The sequence below is a fragment of the Tetrao urogallus genome (genome assembly GCF_951394365.1).
Source record: "Tetrao urogallus genome assembly, chromosome: 6".
NCBI classification, from domain to species: Eukaryota; Metazoa; Chordata; class Aves; order Galliformes; family Phasianidae; genus Tetrao; species Tetrao urogallus.
This window is the reverse complement of record NC_136819.1, coordinates 44,542,390-44,566,073: the sequence shown is the minus strand read 5'-3', so window position 1 is coordinate 44,566,073 and position 23,684 is coordinate 44,542,390. Positions and strand designations below refer to the sequence as shown.

Sequence of the window (23,684 nt, the reverse complement as noted above, 5' to 3'; positions counted from 1 at the left end):
AGAACAGGATGCAGTCGAGCTGAGCATATTTGATTATAGTTCTATAGCTATATAGTTATATAGCTATAGTTCCGATAACAAAGTCTGATCTCCTGACTATTAACTGCCTGAAACCTCTGAGAGTTCTTCTGTTGTGGCACAGTCCAGTAACCAGTATTGCTTTTTAAATAGCATAAATGACTTCTCTGCTCCCTCTTGTGTGGATAGGTAACGGTGGTGAAATGGCTTGCCTGATGCTTCAGCTCTCTGTAGTACTGGAACATCTCCTGCTATAGACTAGTGTCTAACTCTTGTCCCTGGGTTTCCTGTGGGCTAGTTCAGGAACAGCTTGGGAGCATGGTGATTCACTTGGAAGAACTGCTATGAATCCATGGTTCGTGCCTGTCTGGGCCTTGGGATTCAAACGCTGCGTCTTCCACCAACTGCTGGGCTGCCGCCTTCACTTAGTTGTATGCGTGTGAAGAGTAGCGCGTCTGATGAAGCAGATGCATTCACACATCAAAGTTTAGCATTAGCTGCAGATTTACCTAGTGTTAATTAAAGAATCTGTAAGTATTAAGAGTACAGAATTTCAACTTTGGCTGCTAAATGTATTTCTTAAAAATAAATAAAACCATGAGGTGTCTGAAGAGAAACTAAAGAACTTACACATCTAGTTCTGTGTAACTGAGACATCTTTAATCTGCACTGAGGAGTGGTGTGTTTCAAAGCACTGGAAACCACTTTGCATTGTGTGCATTCATAAAGAGGTGCTCATTAAAAATGCATTTTTTTGGTCACCACCTATTACTTGCTTAATGTGATGTGTGCTTTACTGCACTATTGTGTGTTGTTGCTCTTTTCCAAAGTGCATTATTCATTGCTTTGAACTGTATGGGTAGGAATATATTCGGAACATCTGATTTCTGTACTGACCATTCCCCAAGGAAAGACTAATGTCCGTGTTTATGACCAACAAGTCAAGCCTTTCATGTCATCTTTTGTGAAGATTTCGTACCTACTGCATACCAAAGATGCAATTAGGGGATTTGCGTCTGTGATGCTACAAGGAGACAGCAAGGAGGCTCTACTTGCATGCAACAAAGACCTCCTAAAGCATTTAATGAAGACCTATTTGGGGGACAGTGCAAAGCTTTCCTCCTCCTCCTTTGTTCCCCAACCCTTCTTTCACCCACATGTATCATCTGAGAGTAGGCATGTGTGGAGTGAGGTGTATGCTGACTTAATTGCTGCCAGATACAGTTGATGTGGAATACTGAAACCCAAAAAACATAGAACCATGGCACCCTTGTTTGCTTTTCCTTTTCTGGAAAAGAAATGAAGAATTTCACAGGTATCTCTTAAGAGTTTAGCTTCCTTAGCCAGCAGAATTACAACAGTGTAAATTGGAAAGTGTTAATAGGTGGGGAGCTAGGTCTTTTTTTTTTTTTTTTTTTTCTTTTAAAGAGAAATGCATCCACGAAACCACTCCCATCACCTTCTTCCCAGAGCAGAACGTATGTTCTAGTTATCCCTATGGGACTCCACTACTTATCTGTCATTGTAGAGCAACAACTACTACATGGCTATACCCCTACCTTGTAAAACCAGAGTGTTGTGTTGGAATAAAAAAATGCCTGCAGAGCTGCTTTTATCTGTTCTCCCCAGCTAATCCAGATCTCCAGTGTGGAGGTAAAGCTGTGAATAAGGAGCCCAATGAAACACGTAGCGTAGTGTACACATTCACTCAGTGTGTACCAGAAGATATTTCCTCCCTAATGGACAAAGGAATGAGTAGATGGTTGAATGTTTGTTTGTTTGTTTTTTTCTTTCAGTGTAATGTGAAATTTTATATAATGTGATCAGCAGGCAGGTTTCATTTGCATTCTTAGTCATGTATCCAAAACCCGCCCTACAACCTGACGGCATCAGCAGTCTGCTCGCAGGAGCTTGAAACAGTAGGAGTTGTGCAGCTTGGAGCTGAAATGAGTTGGCTGCACCATTTGAAGAAGTTTGCTTAGTTCCTGCCTACATTGTGTAGGGCTGGCTTCAAAAGGACTGTTGCTTCTACGTCATGAGAATAGCTTTCAGTCCGAATTCACAAGGAATCGTCTATCTACAGATCTAACATGCAGCAAATGCTTATTTTAGTTTCAGTTATGCCTGTTTTTGTAGTGCTGCTTAGAAATTGACAATGGTGACTGGATTAAGATTAATTCAGGGAAATTCTGTTTATTTATTATTGTGCATTAATTTTCAATGGTAAATTTCATAGACCCAGCACATCTTCTGCATATTTACACTATCAGTAGAACATTCTTAGCTTGAAGGTCACGAGTTCAGACTTCAGTGCCTGATTGTAGGACCCTGTATTTACCATGCATCTTACTGCTGTGGAGATAGCGAATGGCTACTGCTTGTGCTGGGACTTAGAGGAATAGTGAATTGAGCTGGTGCTACAAAGGTGCCAGAGCGTCTGGGTCTGCATTTGGGTACCACACTGTAATAATTACTGGATTTTCTTTATGTTCAGCAGACTATAAGCATCTGCTTTCTTCCTTTAAAACTAGCACCATCTGCATGTTTTCTGAGCTATTACTTAATATGCCTGTCTCCAAAGTATTAACTCTTACTGTAGGTTGAAGAGTGCAAATTGTTTTACTGTGGCATTTCTTCTGGTGAGTGGCTGCATTAATTCCCATAGAGCTCCAATTTCTGAGCAGCCATTCATCACTCAACCAATTCACGATGCTCTCAGCAAAAAACAGGTTTGTTCAAGTAACTCAATGCCTTTGCTGAAGTGTATTTAAACAATGATGCAGAGCAATTTTATTAAGTTATGTGAAAAGCTGTTTGTAAACCAGAACAAAAGAATCCTTACTCAACACATTAACATAGTCAATATTTTGGAGTTCAAAATGGACCCAGCATTGCTCGTTTCTCTGTTACAGATGAATCTTTTTTGCCAAAGAAGTTTTGTGCTTCACTGAGGTGAAGGGTGTAAACCTGTTCTGCACTGACAAAATTCTGCTTGTGCTTATCTCTCTGAATTTAGTGCCCCTTAGAATGTCATCTGAGGCTGCCTCTAGAAGCTGTACTTTCTCTGGACTACCAAGGAGTGAATACTGCTAGGTTCAGATCCACTGCAATATAAACTTTTGTGTAATCTATGCCTTAATTTTCCAGTAACTCTTAGACTGTAATGTAGCCCCAGCGTGCTTGAAGGTAGATCCTGCTTTCCACAGCCTGGGGCTTGAGTCACTTTTAGCTGAAGCATTCTTCCAGGGGCTTACCTTCCCCTCCTTTTCTTTCACTAGCAGAGGCCAGCCCATCAGGGCTGCACTTCTGTTGTCTGTGATCTTGCGCTTGCCCTCCACCAGTCACTCGATCCATCGTCTTGTGTTTCTGTTGATTATGTTGCTTAAAGAGTAAACCTGAGCTTTGCTGATTTAAGTAAGGGCTCTGCATGTGGGAGAGCTTGGGAATTGCCTGGAAACACGCGTGCGTGCCACATTGATATGGCGTTAAGGGAGTCTGAAGATTAAGAAGGATAATTGAAAAATGACTCTGTAATACAAAAGGGTTTTGGTAGTACACATAAAATTTTGACCTGCTCTGTTGTGTTTTTTTCTGTTTGTAACTTGTGTTTTGTGCTGTGTTTAGGAGTTATTTGTTTTTTTGAAGTGTTTTGATTGTTTTTAAGCTTTGTCTCAGTAAGTGCAAAGTCTTGAAAGTCCTGTTTCCTTTCCATTACAGATGCTGTTGTATGAGCTTGTTTTTTTTAGGAAAATCCTAGCATGACAGCTTGAGAGGAAATTGGTTTTTGTTGATATGGAAGACTCAGCAGTCAGCAACCTTAAGACTGGCCTAATGGGAGCAGAAGTTAATCTTCCCTGTATGTTAATAGTAATGTAGTGATACTGCTTACTGCTGTTTATATGACAGATGGCAAAAAGGCAGTACCTTCTAAGATATGTCTACACCCTTCGCATTTTCTCATGGTGTCAACAGGTATTCATAGAGCATTGCGCACATTCAGTGTGCCATGGCCACCAGCAATTACTGGTAAGTCAAAAGTGTGAGAAATTAAAGGTATAGGAATAACTTTGTTTTTCTCCGTCAGAAAGAAACACATTTTCTGCTTAGCATAGCCTGAGCTGTGTGCTAGTCCTGTCGTGAAAGAGCACCTCATTTGGAGGCCTGGTGTGAGGCTGATGGAGAAGTAAAAAGAGCAGATCTCTGCAGAGCTAGGTAATAAATGTTATGTGTTATCTGCACAATTCACAGTAGATTACACAGATTGTATTAGCTGGGGCTAATCAGTTTCTTCAGATACCTAAAGAGCACTGCTAGGGACTGGGAAGACTTCTCTTGAGGGTGTTAGCAGAACACATAATCGTATGTTGGAATGCACAGGCTGGATTACCACTAGTAAGTGATCTAAGCCTAACGGCCCCACACAAGGGACACTGAGCATTGGCTGTTTCCTCTTCTGCACGTAGTAGGTGAGCCTGAGTTACAGACCCACTGGCTTGCAGCTGGACATACATGCACAGCCACACTTGATAGGTTAATTTGTCAGTGTAATTCTGTCCTTGTGATGTGCTAGCGCTAAGCCCAGTCAGAAGCAGCTTGTGTTTCTTTATTCTTCTTGCAGCAGCTACTGGAATGCTTAGGAAGTGTAATTTTTAACACGCAGCATTCAGATGTGTTAAGGCAGCTGGTTTGGGATTCTTCTAGTTTTTTTAATTTTTAATGCAATCACATGAAAAATCTTGATGTTTGTCTGCTTAATCTATTTTTGTTTTGTTTGTTTTTGTTGTTGTTGAATTTCCAAAGAAGCAGGGTGGTCTAGTCCTGTGATCAGCTAGTGTGTTTGTGGAAGCAGTTGTCTATTTTACCATAGGCTTCTTGAAATTGCATTCAAACCACTGCACACATCCTCTGCATCTCAGTTTTTTTTTGCAGCTGCTGAAATTCTTTCTGCCTCATTTTGCTTGTCTGGGAAATTCACTTTTCATGTTCTTCAGAGCAGGCTTCACTTTTTCTGATATGTTAATATTTGGCTTCACAATGGGAGACTCTCATATCCATGAAGACCTGTGTGACTAGAATAACAAACAACTGCCAAACAAGCACAGATTAGGAATATGGTTTCAAACTAAAACAGAGATATTTGAAGTGGATGTAAGGCAAAAGTTCTGTTTTGTTTTAATGGTAAGAGTAGTGAAGCACTGAAACAAGTTGCCCAGAGGGATAATGGTGCCCCATCATTGAAGGCATTCAAGGTCAGGCTGGATGGGGCTCTGAGCAACCTGATCTAGCTGTGGGTGTCCCTGTGCATTGCAGGGGAGTTGGACTAGGTGACCTGTAAGATCAACTCAAGTGATCTATGATTCTGTGGCATTGTGGCAGCTGTTGAAGGTGACTTTCACCTTTCTTCTTTTTTTCTTTTGATCAGCTATTTTTTTCCTTCAGTCAGAACATCCCTCCACTCTGCAGTTGCACAGTTCTTTGTTGTTCTGTGACATTAATTGTTACTTCAGCTGTGGAATTGTTGTGGTTTAGTGAGTTTTTGATGTTAATTTCTAATGTTTTTCTGTATTGCACATATGTGGAATAGAACTTTGAAGGTGACTTAATTTTTTGTGGAAGATGAATGGCTGAACCTTCTCTGCTGGCAGCACAGCCAGGCTGCTGCAGTGCAGGTTCCAGCTCTTGCTGAGATGCAGTTTACTGCAGCTTACAGGCAGGAAGCTCTGAATAGTCCGTGTCTACTGCACACAAGTGTATTTGCTCCTCATAGATAGTTCTTCCCTCCAAAGGGGACATGGTGGCTCTGGACTTGCTGTTAAGCACAGAAGATCCAGAAGGGATATGAGGAGGGGCCCAGAGCTCCTCTTGGAGCAGGGTTCCTGCATCTTCACTCTGCCCTTTTCCATTTTATTTGCCCTTGTCCTGGTGGTAGAGCAATTGACTCAGTGGACGTGAGAATATTTGCTTTCACAGAGTGTTCCGGTTACATTGTGCAAGCCACGCGTGAAATTTACTGTGCCTTTTCACCTCTACCATGTGCAAGGATACTGAATATGAATTCTTCTGCTTTAAAATAATTATGCAGTCATCAGCTGCTGCTTTGTAGTTCTTGATACTTTTTCTCGTATTGTGGCATTGAAGGTATAATACAGATCTCTAGCTCTGAATCTCTAAGTAAACCCCAAGCTTGCCTCAAGTTAATTTTTGTTTTGTTTTTTTTTGTTTTTCTTTGTGAAGTAGAAGTGTTATTAACAGATTCGGTGTGTTTTATGAAGGCTAGTGTCATGTGCCCAGTTAGGTGTTTGATGCATCCCTTCCTTGTAAACACACTGAAAAATGCAAGACTTAAATATATCTACAATAAGAGAAGTGGTAGAAGTCCTCTTGCATCAAACTTTCATAGCAGCCCTTTGGCTTGATGTTTCTTGATGGCACACTCCATTTTAGTATTGTAATTTTTTTCATTTTGGTGAACAAAGGGAGTGTAGCAGAGCTTACCCTCAGGAGCTCTGAATGGCTAACCTAACTCAGTATCAGGCTTCAGCATTAAAAGCTGTGAAAAATGCTCAGTTTTGAATTTAAATGTGAATACTTCTGGCTTCATTATCCCAGCAAAATTTGTTCAGACTGTGCTTGGGAAAACTGCTTTCCTTTTCATGTAAGTCATTGTGCTTGGTGTGCTGAATTTCAGAGAATTCGGAAGTGCTTCAAGTCTGTTCTGATGGTCTGCAATGTTTCTTTATAATGTGTGCTAGGCCAAATTACTATGGTCCTTAGAGACCACCACAGATTAGCTGGAAGCGTGTTGAACAGATGGATTGCATTTTAGCTGGTCATATTAGTAATGTCAAGTGACAGGCCTTGAACACAACACATTCTTTATTCCCTGTTACTGCATAAACCACCCCATGACAACTCGAGGGTGGAATAAAATACAAGTTGGGAGTAATTTGTCTGAGCACCATTATGAACATCTGAACCCACTTGCACTTGATTTGGAGAGAGTAGTTGAGGATAAATCAATAAGCTTTTCATTTTCCTCAAGTAGGTAAATTAGAAGTGCTGCTGGCAATAGAAGCCGGGGGACACTGTGTTGCAATTGAATTTTCTCTTCTCTGGTCAAATCGATAATGCTGCTGGGCACAACAGTAGAACCGCTGTGCTGAAATGAGTAATTTATCTTGGGGTCGGACCAGGCTGGGAGTTCTGCTGTTAGGTAGCTGCTCATAGTTTTGTTTCATATTTTAGAATGTATATTTTTATACTGAGTTTGATTAAGAAAATATTGTTTCCCCCATAACTGGGGATGTAGGGGGTGGGGCAGCTGCTTTGTCACTGATTCCATTCCAGTAGGCCTGAAGTAAAATTAGATCCTAGTTCCTAGCATCCTGAAATTATTATATATTTTCTTTTTACCTAGAGTAGCTTTTATTTAAGTACACACAGAACTTTTGTTATGGGATGTAAGCAATAACCACAAAAAAGTGCGCCATAAACAGTTTGATCTTGAAGCAGATGCATTTATCATGGCTTGCCTGCCTTACTCTCTGATGTGTGGAGTAATTTTGTTCTGCGTCATGCTGATGTGGGTGATGTATGCCGTTAATAAGCTGTGAGAGTGCACAATGGATCCCATTATAACCTTGGAATTTTATTTTCATTTTCTCCATACCTTGCTGGTTACTGTCTTCTCATTGGCCTATTGATGCCTTGCAGGCTTGTGACGAGCTCTCTGTGCTGGTACAGCTTGCAGTGCAGGAGGTCTTACTTTGTGCTGGAATCTCTGTGCTACTCTAATACAAGTACCAAAACCTGAGCCACGACAGTCCTAGATCTAATAATTGGGTGGATGATTGTTTCTGTGTGTATTGCATTTGTTTTGTGTGTTTTATTGTTTTGGGGTTGTTGTTTTTTAATAGAATTTGGTCTCATTCCTCTGTTCAGTATATTTTTGTCATTTGGTTAGCTACTCACACCCCAGTTGTGCTGGGGACGGTTCAGACTAGGTATAATTCCTTCACATCCCCTCCCACTGAGATCCCAGACCGTGACTGTCAGAACTGATTACTTTCAGCAGATGAGGCAACAGTTATTTTAGCAGCTTTTGGATTTCCACTTGAAGGATCTTTAGAAGCCTGCTTTGTAGTTTGCTGGTTTCCAGGAAAAAAACCCACCTCTTTTAAGACAGCTAATCTTCTAGTCTGTCACCTCATGAATACAATTATTACAGCGATGAGCAAGATTTTTAATCAAATTTTGTGGTGTATGTCACATGTTGGCAGAGAAACAGTGAGTACTGAGTCACTCAGTGTCACCAGGTGTGCTTGCGTGGTAAGGTGCACATGGAGAACATCTCAATAAAAGATCTGCTTATGTTTTGCTTCCTTGCCATCGCCAAAACAACTTGTTTCATCTTGTCTCATCTTTTGTGGGATCCTGGTGTACAGTTTACAGAACTTGTAAATGGTTTTCCTCACGCTATCAATAACTTCTCAGATGACTACAGCAAAATAGTTGTGTTTGTCTGCATCGGTTGTTAAACGTTCCTTTTTTCTTAACCTCCTTGTTGTAGGCTGCAAAGTAGCTTGTTTACTTTATTACATGAATACAAAGCTGGAAATCCCACAGGTCTGAATTTATTCCTTAAAATATATTTTAATATTAAAATGTACTCATTTGCTCAAGTGCTCGCTATTAAGAGTACTGTTTCTAGAAAAACTTGAGTCCAGCCATCCCAAGCTTGGAGCATGCTGCACAGGAGGCGCCAGCCCAGCCGTATTCCCACTAGTGCCCAAACTTACCAGCCCTGCTGCTGCCAGGCTCCACGTGGCCAATGGGGAGTTCATCCATATGTGTAGGGTCATGCTTGGGGCAATGCCTGGAAGATCAGATGTGTACTGAGGGTACTGGAGAAGGATGTTGACAGCACTGCATAGGTAGGACTCTACTGAGCTTTTCCGCACAGGGGTCTGAGCTCAGTTGGAGTGTAAGCCTGTTTCTCTGGCTAGGGAATGTTTGCTCTTAGTGGTATAAATAAAGCTGATGATGGTTTTTCCTCATGGGCATTTTCAAGCAGGAGAGCACCATTTGGCTCCCAGTCAGCTGGGCAATTAGCATTTTATAGCCAAGCAATATACTTAAATGGAATGGCTTGGCTTGAGCGTTGAATTACAATGGCCAGTCGACTGCTCTTCTTCTTACATAATTTATTTGCTACTCCCTTCTTGTTCAGGATTCAAGCAGAGGTTAATTTAATTCCACATGAGAAGCTAGTAGTTGCTTCACATTAGCGCTGTGTGGTGCAGGGAAGCGTTTGTGTAAAGCTTGTTTGCCTGGTCCCATAGCTGTGGAAAGGACAGTTTCTCATACTCCTATCCTGACAGTATGTTCTTTGCTGCAGCAATTGGCATGCTCTTGCTGGCATTTAAGAATGCAGCCAAAACGGATTCCTCAAGACTGTGTTATTCCATGCTGTTAGAGGCAAATTTTCAAGGAGCAAATGTGTACTGAAGCATGTGTAGTATGGGCCCGGGAGGCTTTGTTCCTACAGAAATATAAGGGGCCCGTTTACCCTGTTACATGTAAACAAAGTGTTAATATATGACCATGGTGATTTGAGAGCTAGGGCTGCCACTGTCTCCTCTGATGACCCAAGGTGGTCAGCAAACAGCAAACATCCTGCGTGTGTGATCTTAGGAAGATAAAAAGCGCCAGTAAAACATGCCCCAGCACTCCAGAAACAAATTGGGAGCTCTGAGTGCAGCAACCGCATTCCCTCTGTCTGTGTTTGTTCATGCTTTTATAAGCCTGAGGGCTTAACTCAGTGCTTAGGATTTTATCCGCAATCTCATATGTGTCTTAATTTTTCCTAAAGCCTTTGACTGATGGAATCAATGTAGGGGAATTTTGGCTTTATTATTCTTGTTTTTCTTAAGCTCCCTTCTTAACAAAGCGACTGTAAATGTGAAGCTCTTGGAGTGCACTGGCTTAGATGCCAGAAGGCTGCTACTGAGAGTACTACGTTTATTTATGTCTAACCTCATGACTTTTAGGTAGATTGAAAGTATCCTCAAATCCTTGGGGTGCCTGCCTGGAGTGCCCAGCTGCTCTCAGCAGAGCTGTGCCCCTGGCAGTGTCCTTGTGTTGCTCAGGGCTGCAGGTTGTCTCCACCAGCTCAGCTTCACACCTCTGTGGGCAGGTGCAGCTGAGAGCAAACACTGAACAGACACCTCCACCTCTGGCAGGGAGGCACTCTCCCAGAATGGAGTCATGCATTGCTGTGTGCAGGAACCTTCCTGGGTTCTATCCACTGGGTTTGGGGATCTGGCTCAAGTGATGTGAGACTTGGCTGCCAGTGCTTGTGTTTTGTGATGGTAAGCAGTGACCTAACCAGAGGCATCCGCTCTTGCAGCCACCACTGCTGATGAAGATGCTGAGGTCTTGGACAAGTTTCAAGTTCAAAATATCCTCTTTGGGAGAGGAGAAATGCAGGCACCTACAGGAGCTGCACTGTGGCCCGACAGATCTGTTTTGAATGGTATTCCTTAAATAAGACTGCTGTTGTCAATGTTGTGTCATGGAAATCTCATTAGCAGTAGTACCAACAGTAAAAAAAAAAAAAAAGTAAACGTACAGCAGTGTGGGAGAGCTGATGCTGACATGCAGTCAGCATTCAAACTGATCATGGAGTTGGTTCATGGCCTTAGTGTGAAGCTGGCAACTCAAACCCTAATTGTTTTAATAATTAGGGAAATTGTTACCATGTGTTATTGCTGTAAGTTTTACTGCTTTAATCAAGCTTTACTTGCGCTGTAAAAATATTTAAGTGGTCTCTCAGAGGAAAAATTAGGATTCTTGCTTTTGTAGTTGCTCCCTGGAGTACTGTGGGATTCTGTGTGCAACTGGAAGCGTTTGAAAGCCTTGCTCTGCTCTACAGCAGCCTCTGCCTGCTTCTAGCCATGCACCCACCCAAGAGAGAGCAAATGTGGATCATCCTTTCCTCTGTTTCATGCCTCAGCTCTGCTGCATTCCTTGTGGAGCAGCATCCCTTATGTAATGCAGTGCTGCTTGCCTCAGGGGAATATAATGTTTTTATCTCCTGTTTATTTTGCTCACTGGACTCCAGCTGCGTGCCCAGGTTAACCCAGTGGCCAGTGTAAGAGCCTGTGCGCCTACTGGTCATTTCAGGTCTGAGGTTAATTCTGAACTGTTCCAGGTGTTAGATTTTTGGTGTCTTGACTCCTCTTACAACCCATTGAATAGTATCATTGTGCGTGTTTGTGCTGAACACGCTGCTGACTGCAGCACAGAGAGGCTGGCAGTGTTTTCAGTGGCCATGTAAGTTACTGCAGATGAGGAAGACAATTCCATCCTAGAATAAGAAATGCATTGACCTTCCTTTATGCAGTGTTGAGATCTACTGATGAGCTACAGGACATAGTGATGTTATCATCACAAACAATAATCTCAGGTAGAGGTGTTTCAAGCAAAAGATAGTTATGTGTAGTGTATTTTAAAAATAAATAGGCCAAAGTACTGCCTCTTACAACTGGAACTTTTCATTCTGAGCCATGCTGTCACTGCGCAGTTCCAGAGAGACTGGTGCTCTCAGTGGGTCCAGGCCCAGCCAGACACGGAGTTTGGGCACTTGTGGGTGTGTGCTCATGGCTGTGCTGGGTGATGCATGCACAGTGAGTGTGTGGGGGGGGGGGGGCATGGGAATAGTACAGCAGAAAGGTTAGCTGTGGTGCCTTTTGTGGCTTGGGGTAAGTAGCTGGCGAGCTGATGATTACACAAAGACAACGCGAATTCTTAATGCATTCCTGCCTCAGTGCCACTCCATGCACTGGGTGACTGGAAACGAAATTCTTTTTTTTTTTTTTTTTTGCCATGGAAATCACTGGTTAAAGCCCAGTGCTTTGGCATATGCAAATTTTGAATTTGTTTAAAGCCTCAGTGCCACACTATTGTTAAAGCAGACAGTGCAGTCCAGCCATATGCTGTTAAAAGCAATACAGTTTGCAGCTGTTTTGCTAACAGGTGCAAACAAACTTTTGTTTAATATGTCTCAAGTGCACAAACTATAAAATGCATTTGGCCAACAATTCAGCAAATGCCTGGCCTGCATTAGCCAAACTTCCCATTGTATTAAGATCTGTGGAGCTTGCCTTTTTAACAGCACCAAAAACCCATCAGCTGTGCTATGAAATATTTCTGCTTTATCTAGACTGTTACTACTGAGGAGTGTGTTCTGAGCATGAATTGGAGGGGAAGTAATGAAATATGTGATGTCTCAAATTTTTATTCAGTATCCGCTATGATTGCTTATCAGATGCTTCAGGCTCAGTGGGATATTTCCTCTTAAAATCAGGTTTAATTTTTTGTCCCATGGTAACTCTGAAAGCAGTGAAATAACAATCCAGTAACTTGGAGAGGAAGTGTTTCAGTGAATAGCTGATTGTTTTAGGAAATGTGTGACTGCCCTCCATGCCCAACTGCAGTGTTTTTTCCTCTGGTGCTGAATGCTCCACCAGAATTAAAGCGTGAGCCCTTCCCATGGCTGCAGGGCAGCCTGGGGCGTGGAGACAAGTGGGGAAGGGGCACCTGCCAAACACTGGGTAGAGCCCTATGCGGAACCTTTGTTTCCTGAATCCCAGCACAGCACTTTCATCACACAGCCACTTTCCTCCCCAGTTTTTCACGTGAAACAAATACTTGCAGGCATAATGTTTTGTTCACATCACCACAAATGAGCATTAGTCGCTGCCGGGTGAAGCTTGGAACAGTATTTCTGTGTGCTGTATGTTACAGAAAATGACTTGAGTGCATGGCCGAACACATTGCCATTCACAGTCCTCCCTGCAGTCTATTTGTCCACCTTTGGATATTTGCCTGCCCTGGGGCTTGTAGCCTTTCCTCAGTAAGCCTGTCTGTCATTTCAGAGTAGCTTCAGGCAGCTGATGTTTAAGTGTTTCTGACCAAACAATACATCTCCCTTCCCTTGTCTCCCCCACAACATAATTAAGCAAATTTTCTTTTTGTTAAAAACAATGCAAACAAATCTAGAACTAGCACTGCTTTGAACAAGTGGGTTTCAAGCTGTCTATTCAGTAGCTTTTTCCCTTGCGCCCACTTCCTTAGCCCATCTTTAGAGTTTCAGACCTATGGAATGATTTGTCCAATTATTCAAATTGCATAAACTTCACAGGCTGGCTTTGGTCCCTTTAATGGGCCCAGTGCATTTTTGTACATCCTGGAACACAGCAGCAGCTGTACGTCAGACGTCAAATGAACGCAGGTCATGCCTGGGGTAAAGGCATGATGGGAAGGTGTGCCTGGCATGGAAGTTATTTTGGTTAGTACCACAGGACTCTCCATCTTCTCTATTGAAGTTGTTCAAAGAAGTGGTCAATGCATGTTAGCTGTGCAACCTGATGCCATCTTCAAATATTGATTTGTCTCTCAAGTGGGGCTTCCTCTTGTGACCTCTGAACTAGCAGGATGTTAAAGGCTTTGTAATCGATGGAACTCTGTATTCTTTGTGGCATGATTGATTGGGATTTCTTCACACTGACCTTTGCTTGTTGCTGTCTTTTGTTTAGGAGGTCCTCCAGCAGCTGATTGTAATGAATTTACCAAATGTTTTAATGATTGGCAAAGATCCTCTTTCTGGTGAGTAGCTTGTTGGATTCTTCCTCACCCCGTGCTGAATGAATATTTTATTTACCTGAATATACACATACAATATCTGATATGTCTTACTATCATACATATATAAATTTGTATTTGTGAGTTCTTGCCAGAGCAGCTGCTTGCTTGTAAGTCATGTCCCTTATCTTGTTGCTGCAAGTGATAGAGAACAATCTGCCCTGTGAAACTTGTTTCTCCTCCTGGTTTTCTGTCCTGTGTTCCTGTATAATCAGTTCAGCTGTGACGATATTTGCACACCAGGAAAGCTTTGCAAAGGTGCCCTGAAGTGTGAAGTGCAACTAAGTGTAGGAAGTAAAATATGTAAGAATGGAGAAAAGTATATGTATGGCATCTCAGAAAAAAAGTAGGAAGAGAATGGCAAGGACAAAAACATCTGTCCAGCCACTTTGTCGAGGCATGGGCATCTGTCACAAGAGGTACTCCATCAAAAATGATTGGAAGCTAATGATTTCATGTCCAGAATCGCCTGTTTTTGGTGGGACAAAAGACAGACCTTCAGAGCAAAATTAGTTTGACTTCTCATTGGAACAATATTTCTGAAGCAAGAGGTTTTATTGCTGTAGTTAATTTACTTTTTTTACATGCCCATTCTGCTGTAGCACCATGCTGGTGCCAAGGACAGTGCATTTTATTTTATTTTTTTAACCAAAGAAGGAAAACAGAATGAACCCTGTCTGCAGTGATGGGGGATGACGTGGTAACCAGCATCTCCAGTACAAACAAATGGCAGGAACCTTGGCAGAAGATTTTATTTTGTTGGTTTTGGCAGGCATAGTGTATGTACATACACAAAGGGGTTATATCAGGAAAGAATATTAATTTATTGATACTGTGTTACAGAAACTCATAGCCTTGACGCTTCTGCAGTAAAATCAAGCTTGAGGGTATCCACTTCTTCAACAGTCACTGTAAAGTCTGCAGTGCCAGTCTTAGTTCTTCTGTACAGGCTAACCTTATGGCTGAAGATGAAAAGAAACATAAGAGCTGTTGCTGTTTTCAGTCATATGGACAGTGGACAAAACCTGACAAAGATGTTTGCGCCAACAGGGCGAGCTCTCTGCTCACCATGTCAATGGGAAAGGCTGGCTGGCTTCTTGTTGTGGCTGTTGCTGAGTGACAGCTGGTAGGAGGCTCATAATGCAATAACTGCAGTGTTGGTTTCTGGGGAAGCTGCACACTTGAAAGCTGTCATGTGTTTATGTATAGCTTCTCATCACTTAGTTGGTGCTTTTCAGTACCTTAAGGCAGCCTTTGAAGAAATCAGCTGATATGACACATGGGAAGGAGATTGTCCAGCCCCATTTAAGTGCAAACAGACATCTGCTTCACTTTAAGATCTTTGAAATCTGGTATCATTATTGTCTTTTTAAAATTTATTTTGTCTTTTTACTTATTATTGATGTAATTTGGAAAGACATGGGAGAAGATAAAGAATGTGAGAATGTGACAACTAGATGGATGAAAATAATGGGATGTGTGCATAGAAAAAACATGAAGTTATTGTTTGGTTATATTTAATACTGCTTTTGAGAACCAGCTGGGGCTTTTTGAGGACAGAATCTAAGGTAGGATGTGCTGAAGAAATAGAAAAGTAAGGGAGGTTTCAGAACTGAGCACCTGGCTGAAGGCTGATGGGATGCCTAGAAAAGGGCAGTAGGGAGGAGAGGTGTGAGGGGAAGTTAGCACAACCAAAAGAAGGGAATTCACAGAAAAGCTGAGCGCAGGTCAGGTGAACCATGGCCAGGTAACTGCTGGATTGATGCCTGTGTTACTGAGTGTTTTGCAGAGAAAATGAGAAGAAGGCAGTGACACAGGAGAGGAAAGTGAAATGAGATATTCTCTGTCAGTGGGAAAGCTGAAGGAGGGTTACTGATTGAATAAAAGACATGAGGACAAAGCAGCCATCAGCATGGGAAATGGTGCTTTTTGGCATGAATACTGAGAAGCCCCAGGGAAAACTGACAGAGGAGTGAGGAGGCTGAGCATGACAGCAGTATGGGGAGCAGAGATGAGGCAGACATTAATTATTGGAGGCAGTTGTTTAAAAACAGCAGTAGTAGAGGAATAACCTCTCTCTCTGTGTCAGTGGCCCAGTCCAGGACAGAGACTGGGAGGGAAGATGAGGGTTCTGGGGCGGACACCTGCAGAGGTAGCACTGGGCCAAGGGCTGTGGGAGCTCCCGGAGCTGGAGGTTGAGGTGCAGGTGGTCAGAAGGGAAGGGTGGATCTTCGACGCAGTGGTCACATCCCAGTTCTTGTTCTCTGTCCCCTGTAGGTAAGATATCTGAGTGAAAGATTCCCCCTCCCTTAACCAGAGGAAGAGCAATTGATCCCGTGATCGCATTCCTGGAATAAATAATGTGTTGCCATGTGCTGCTTGAGCTGGGAAGGCTCCTACTGACTGTATTAACTCTATACGTCCCAGGCCAGAGATCTGTTAGATCCTTCTGTGTGATTCTCTCTGTAACAAGTCCAGTGACTTCTTTGAAACAAGTCCTTATATTTTTTTTTCAGAGTTGTTCGACAGCGTAATTTACAGATTGTACTTTGTCCTTCTAAAATGCAGCCAAATGTGGTGTTATGCTTTTTAAATCATAAACTGAGCAGCTTTGAAGTTGAGAATGGTATTCTTGCTGTTTAGCTCCCATTTGGCACTCAACATTTGGAACTACTGAGGGCTTCTACAAGCTGCACTTGGAACATAAGACTGTTGAGAATACAGAGCTGCTACTACTAAAAATGCTGTAGGAGTTGAGCTTTTTCATAGAACGTGGTATGTGTCTTCTGGATTCAGGAACTAAATGAACTTTCACATCCTCTAAATCATTTTGGTCCAGGCTTATCTTCTTCAGTTTGTTTGGCCACAAGCATAAAAGTTGCAAAAATAGTTTGTGAGAAGATGATGTCCTCGATTGTTTTCTAGAATACAAGGAACTGAAAAGAAACTTGAAAGTTTACGTAAAGGGTTTAGAAAGCTTTTTCAGACTTGCAGAATGAGGTAGCTGACATTACAGGCCTCTTCAATGCAGTATGCAGTGGTGAGCTACTGCCATTAAACTTTGTTTTTCTCTTCCTCTAAGGGTTTTCTTAAACAGTCTTTTCAGAAAAATCTGCTACTGCATCACCAGTCCTCTGTGTTCAATATGAAAATCATCAGTGTATTTACCATCAGACATAATTGTTTAGAGGCTGGAGAAGAGGGGACTTGAAGTTTTCTCAGAACAAGTCTGGAAATGAGGTCTTGTGTGCCTGTTGTGGTAGCCTGTTTCTGTCTCTTCAAAACAAACAAACAAAAACCTTGCTGTTTAGATCCCCTTTTCAGTTTACATGGAAAGTTTATGAATGAACAAACCCCAGATCCCTGCTGGTAAATATCTATAGAAACTGTTTTTGATTAAAATCCTAAAAGATGCATGCTCCTACTGGGGTCCTTTTTCATGTCTGGTTTCCTTCCTCATTTTGTTTCGCAATCCACCAGAGACAGCGAGGTTCATAAAATATAAAGTTAATAACAGAACATGGCCTCAATAGTGTTAATGTAGAAGTCAGGCTTTTCAGGATGTAACTAAAGCTGGGAAAAACAGCGCTGGTGTGCTCACTGCTTCCCAGCCTCTCACAGCCCCACTGCGTGCTGCCTGTGGCACTACACAAACTAGCATTCCCTCTCTTCTGCTGGAGGAAAACTAAAGAAAAAGTACATAGAAAAGTTGCATAAGCTCAAAATCCCCCATACATGGGTTCATTCTGTCTTATGTCATTCCCTTCTATTCCCTCTCTTATATTTGTTTGTGTTCTGTACTGTCCCCGTACCTCTATCCGTCCCTTTTGTTGTGCCCCCTAATCCCTTTGCCGCCTTGTCCCTGGGCTGTGCCATCTGTCTGTCTCCCGTGAGCCAGGACAGATCCTGACCTGCAGGTGGTGGTTGGGATTCCCCCTCCCAGCCAACCCACTGTCAGAGCAGATGGTCTCCGTGCATCCCCCAGGTGTTGGCTCCCTCACAGGCACAAATACATGGCCTGAGAGCGGCTGCCCTGGAATTCTCAATAAGGTGCAAATGCCCCAGATTTTTTTAGTAGCACCTTTCTGTTTAAGTGCTAATTTGAATCCGGTCCATTCACTTCATCTTGTGGCTGCCAAGAGTTCTGCCCCAGACCTAAGCGTTCATGGCCGGGATGTAGGAGGGTGTTTTTGGTAAGCTCAGCTGCCAAATGTTAGCTTTGAAGCAGCAGCAGCAGTTTAATAAACTTCTTATTACCTCAAATCTTTTAATTTCTTGCTGTTTTTTATAACTGGTTAGGATTCCCTGCCTAAGCTGTGTGCCCCCCAGCTTGTCCTGCTGGTGAGAGAGCTCGGGTGGGAGTGAAGCTCTGAGTGGTATTTCCAGGCAAGGCCAGAACAGGGCTGACCTCATTAAGTTACAGCTAAAGGTATTGCACCTCACGGGATTGGGCAGTATCATGGATGCACATCTGTTGTCTGGGGAGAAAAACAAAGCCTGTTGCCTCTCGTGCAGAGTGCACTTTGGCTTCAGTAGCTCCCATGTCTTTAGGGTAGTGCAGGTGCACTTGCTGCTGGAAAGTGATTGCAGTGTTTTCTGACCTGAGGAACTCCAAGCCAGCAGGCTCAACTGCAGGACAGCTGTGGTGCACAGAGCATAGCACAGGATGTTAGGGAGGAGGAGAAGGTGCAGGGTTCCCTTGCTGTCCTTCACAGACCTGCTTTCTGTACTGTCCCACAGGCACGCTGTGCCTTTAATCCCTGGTCTGGCTTTGCTTTGAAATAGATAAAGAACTAAATCAAGTGCTGGAACTGTAACAAAAATGTAATTTTGCAAAAAGAAAATGTGTTCTCACCAACCTTGATATCTCCTTGGGCTAGTACTGCCCATGCAGGAACTGCTCACAGTGCAGCAGAGCTTTTGTTGTTGTTCAGTGGTTTGGTTTTTTGTGATATTGGTTACACTGAATGTTGTGTTATTAAGAATTGTACAGAACAAGCAGATTTTCACATGCTGAAATGTAGTTAGTATACTAAATGGTTAGTTTTCAGAAGGGAGCAAGCTAGGTATGCTTCTAGATAGGAGGGGAGGTTGTATGCTTTTCAAAATCAGTTTTGAATATTCTACAGGAAAATAAGTGATATTTACAAGATAAAGTGAGAACTAGCATGTTTTATTTATGTCTGTCTCTGCAGAAGAGTTCTCTCTGCAGTGTTTTAGTGATAATAATGTGGGACTTGAATTTGGAGAATTCCAGCACTGATTTGTGTGCTGATGTTTCGTGTGCTGATAATTTGTGTAGATCACTTGAAACATTTTAAAAATTGGCATTCGTAAAAACTGCCGAAAAATGGTTTAACAATCTGAAGACTGCTGAGGGCATTTCCTTTTTGAAAGGAAAGCTGCCTGCATGCCACATTGTGAGGTTCCTGGGCTGCAAGCAGCCCCACGGTGACGTAGGTCAGCGTGCCTCTATGGGGCTGAACGTGGGCATTGTTCCAGCTGCCTGGCCCCACTCTGCACAGGCCTCTGACCTGCTGCCCGGTCAGCCCTGTGGTCTGTTGCTGAAGGGATGTGGTGGTGGTCAGCTTTGCTCTGTGGTGGGAGCAGTGGAACACTCAAGTAAAACAGGGTATGAGGTGGGAATGTTTACCATGCGGTTGCATGCTGTGTGTCGGGAAGCAGTTGCATAGGGGTGAGGGTAGTGTACAAGGCCTGTTTCTTTCCTTCTCTCCCAGCGTGAATGCTGAACAGCACTTGGTGTTACCCCGCCTAGCACATAGGGCTTGCCCCTCACAATGTGAACAGTGGAAGAACTAGCTGCTGATGCATCTCTCTGTTAAAGAGACTATTTGTTTACACAGGATGGCATTAAATTTTCCTACAGCAACTGTGCTAAGCAGCAACTACTTTATAGGTGCAGAATTTAAGACAAATTTGTCCTGTCATAATAACCATCCTTTGATCCTATCCGGGGTGTGTCTTGTTTTGTTCTTGCTTTCTACTCTGGGTAATCACAAAATGAGAGGCAAGCACAGGTGAAAAGGGAAAAAAAAAATAATCTCATCATTAATCAGTACAAAACCTCAGAGAATGTGAGGAAGATGATCTTTCTGGATTTTAGATTTAAGAAGTTCATAAGAACTGTATTGTTACATGGAAAGTGTGGAAACAATATAATGGACACATATGAACTGTCCAAAGGAGAATATTCCTGTTTTTTTGGATATAACTCAGAGATACTTAATTTATGTTACACATGTACTAATTCCATTTTTTCCTCTCTAGGTAAAAGTATGGAAGAAATTAAGAAGCTGCTGTTGTTGGTTCTGGGATGTGCTGTTCAGGTGAATGTCATTAAAGGCTTGAAAAATATTTTTGTGAATCTGATGTTATTTCTGGACTGAGAAAATCCACATGAAGATCATTGCTATATGAACAGATGTCTAGCTCAGGATAGCTTGCAAAGTAAATCTTTGATATTAGATGAATGAAATGATTGTAGGAGAGAAGGCAGCATGGGGAAAGGAGACACACTGTATGCCACAATTTGTTACCAGTGCTTAAATCAGCCACAGAATATGTACTGTTGTAACAGAGTGCAAGAAAAAGCTTTGGGTAGTGCATTTGGTATCAAGATTGTTATTGGTTTATTTTCTCACTTGTGGACTACTATAGATGTATTTTTTTATATTTGATACAAAGCAAATAAATAAGCAAAGTCTAGACATTTGTTTAACAAAGCCTGATTTTATTTATCATTTGATTCAATATGTTTATAAAATCCAAAATGAATAGCTACTTTGTATATTCATGTGGGGATTTTTTATCTAGTGTTTGTTAAAATAACTGGACAGGCAGTGTGTATGGGAAACTCCCCAGAAATAAATGACAGTTACCAGATAAAGCACTCAGTGTTCTGCCCAACAAACATCCATGGTGGTAAACAATAGGGGTGTTGCAGACTGGCCTTTGCTTATAATTGACCTTGTTTGTAGGTCTCTAATGTTTTTGTCGTGCCTTAGGACACTTACTCTGCTCAGCTATGTCAAGTCAATTATGTCAGGGTAATGCTGTCTTCGTGTGGCTGCTCTGAACTTTATCTCTGCGCTGCGTTGCAACACAAAAAATAAAGGTCTGAGTTGGCTGTTGAGCGTCCTCAGTACCCGTTTACAGTCCTGGGGCCCTTCCCAGTGAAATGAATGGTCAGACTCAGGCAGATCCCGGAGGGCCACTCCAAATGGCAGAAAAGGCAGTTTAAAGAAACCCTTAATATTTAACTTCTCTTTTGTCTTCCTGTAACAACTGTGCATTACAGTGTTAGTGTACGGTTATTGATATATTGACAACAGATATCCAACTCCTTAAAAACCTTTACTAAAAGGTTTACTAAAACCTGTTTGTCTGAATTGTCACACGTTTTTATCTAGAATGTTTTCCATCCCTATTTTTTATCTAAAGCACGTTGATTTTGTTCAACAAGGAAAGTTAGTCATTGATGTGACAGTAGCATCTAAGGTATGCATCTTATTTCATTGCCAAAGCCACACATAATGCAGACAGAGAAACAGACAGGTTAAATAATGCAATGTAAGTGTAGGTCTTGTACCTACCTGTCTATGTTTGTGTGACTCCGTTAGTGAAGCTGTGGTGATTTCCTCTGGCTGTTGTTTTTAAAGAGCAAACCCTGCCACTTAACTTAGCCTTGCTTGCACAGGCTGTAGAAGACTTAAATAATTTACAGCATAATTCAGTTCTTTCTCCATATGGAGGAGTGAAGTGCTATACTTTCTAGCCTAATAGTAGATCTTGAACGTTTTGTTGTTAGCAATTTAGTGATACATATGTGTATATATTTTTTTTTGGATGAAAAATGCTGTAGTGAGTTTTAGGAGTTTGCCTTTTTTTTCTTTTTTTAACAGTGTGAAAGAAAAGAAGAGTTTATTGAAAGAATAAAACAGCTGGATATTGAAACCCAAGCTGCCATTGTGTCACACATTCAGGAGGTAGGACTCTCAGTACTTGCTGTTTTGACTTTCTGTGCTTTTCTTGGCTCAATGTATCAGTGTTTTCAAGCTTGGCACTTCAAATTTCATGGTAGATTCATAAACTTGAGAGGAAGAAGTGATTGTTCTCTGAATACATGGTTATAATAATGTTATACAGTTAAAATGGTAGGCATTTTTTATAACATTGCTATGTTAGAAAGTTACAGTGGCAAATGTCTTGCTGGTTTCAGAATATACAGATGATAATCTTGTAAGGATGTGTGTGTAAAATATTTCAAAAAGTGTGTATGGCTGGAATCCCCTTTGCTGTAATGACATAGACACAGTCCCTTAGTCCTGTGGCAGGTGAGACATAGGCTCCCCGGTAGTGTGCTTTGGTCACTGGGCTCCTAATTCGTCTTGAAAGTTGTTCTCTGCAGTTGAAATTAGACATGTACTTTGATTTTAAAGAGAAGCATGATCCAATGACAAGAATATTCTTAGACTTCTATGGTTTCTATAAAAGGAAGGACTATGTGTGACTGTTACGAACAAGCTTGCTTTGGAGATCCAAAGAGAAGCCCAGAGAAAATACCCTCTGTTGGTTGTGCCTCATTGGGAAAGGGGCATTGGGTGAAGTCTGGTGTCCGCAGGTGCAATGCAAAAAGATTTAAGTTGTGGAACTGAGAACCAGTTATGGAAGTCTAAGACAGGATCTTCTTCATTAACATTGGAGGAGGAAGAAAAAAAGATTAAATAAGCACTTCAAAAGCAGAAATATTATTTAACTGAGCTTGAGAATGTTTTCACTTGCATGATGTTTTTGCTAAATCAGAATCGGAGTAAATATGTGTGGGTACAGTATCAGTGAAAAGAAATGCTGACAGCAATAGCCAGAGAAATTTCTAATAAAGTCAGATCTCTTCAGTTTTATTAGCTCAGATTGCGAGTTCATTGAAAACAAGGCTTATCAGTCTTAGTAGTTCCTTCTAATTCCTGTAGTGATCACTTCATTGCTGGAATTAAGACATAGCATATCATTAACAGAATTGTGCTTGCATATATGCAATCATTTAAAAAATTGTCAGCCATAATAATTTTAAAAAAATGTAAATACTGGAAATTGCTGAGTAGTGTTACAGTTTAGCTACTCAATGTCTGTGTTATTTTCTACATGCTGTAGGTGACATGTGATAATGTTTCTTAGTACATCAGTAGAAGAAGCTAGGGGATACAGCATATGCAGCAAACAATTTATGAGCCAGTCAGTGGAAACACTTCTTTTTTTCCCTTGTTCTTAGGTGACTCACAACCAGGAGAACGTCTTTGACTTGCAGTGGCTGGAGCTCCCAGACATGGCCCCCGAAGAACTGGAGTCTCTCTCCAGGAATATGGTGTTCCACCTCAAGAGGCTCATTGATGAGAGAGATGAGTGCACAGAGGTACAGTGGCTTCTCTCTTGTATAGCATTCATGTGGAACACCAGTTAAGAAACTCAGTTCCTTGTCGTATTTTTTTGTGCCCTGGGTTTCTGTTTCTTCTACACCTTTCTTCTACGTGTCAGAAAACCTGTAAAAAGATTATGTGAGAATGGAAAAGACAAAAACATTAAAGTGTGATGAAATGATTGGTAAGAGATGTGCATGCAGTAAAGATACCAAAATATTTGCAGTTGTGACTTTGTCTCGATTTTTGTCTCTTGTCTGTTTAGCTCTTTATTTTAAGAGTGTTTGCTTGCCTGACTCTCCAGAGATATTTACCATGGTGGGTCCAGTGTCTTTTGCTTATTTCCCCTGTGTGAAACCAGGCCTTTCTGTTGCTGACTTATCACTTCATCTCACTTCAGATCTCTACAGGAGCCTTCTCCCCTTCTTTGTACCTGTTAATTTTCTATCATGCATTTGACTTTGTGATTGTGTTAGTTAAAACTATTAATAGTTAGAATTTATATGAGTTCTCAAAAAAAAAAAAACT

The 23,684-nt window shown here is 41.8% G+C and overlaps 1 protein-coding gene across 1 annotated transcript in view; it reads left to right on the top strand.

Moving 5' to 3' along the window:
• Window positions 1-23,684, top strand: part of CCDC88C (coiled-coil domain containing 88C) — a gene marked incomplete at both ends in the record, with an annotated part of 85,372 nt that overhangs the window by 19,726 nt on the left and 41,962 nt on the right. Inside the window, 4 exons of the mRNA XM_079536791.1 lie at window positions 13,617-13,686; window positions 20,011-20,069; window positions 21,645-21,728; window positions 23,012-23,152. Of these exons, the coding sequence (XP_079392917.1) occupies window positions 13,617-13,686; window positions 20,011-20,069; window positions 21,645-21,728; window positions 23,012-23,152 (354 nt within the window). The remainder of the gene's footprint in view (window positions 1-13,616; window positions 13,687-20,010; window positions 20,070-21,644; window positions 21,729-23,011; window positions 23,153-23,684) is intronic.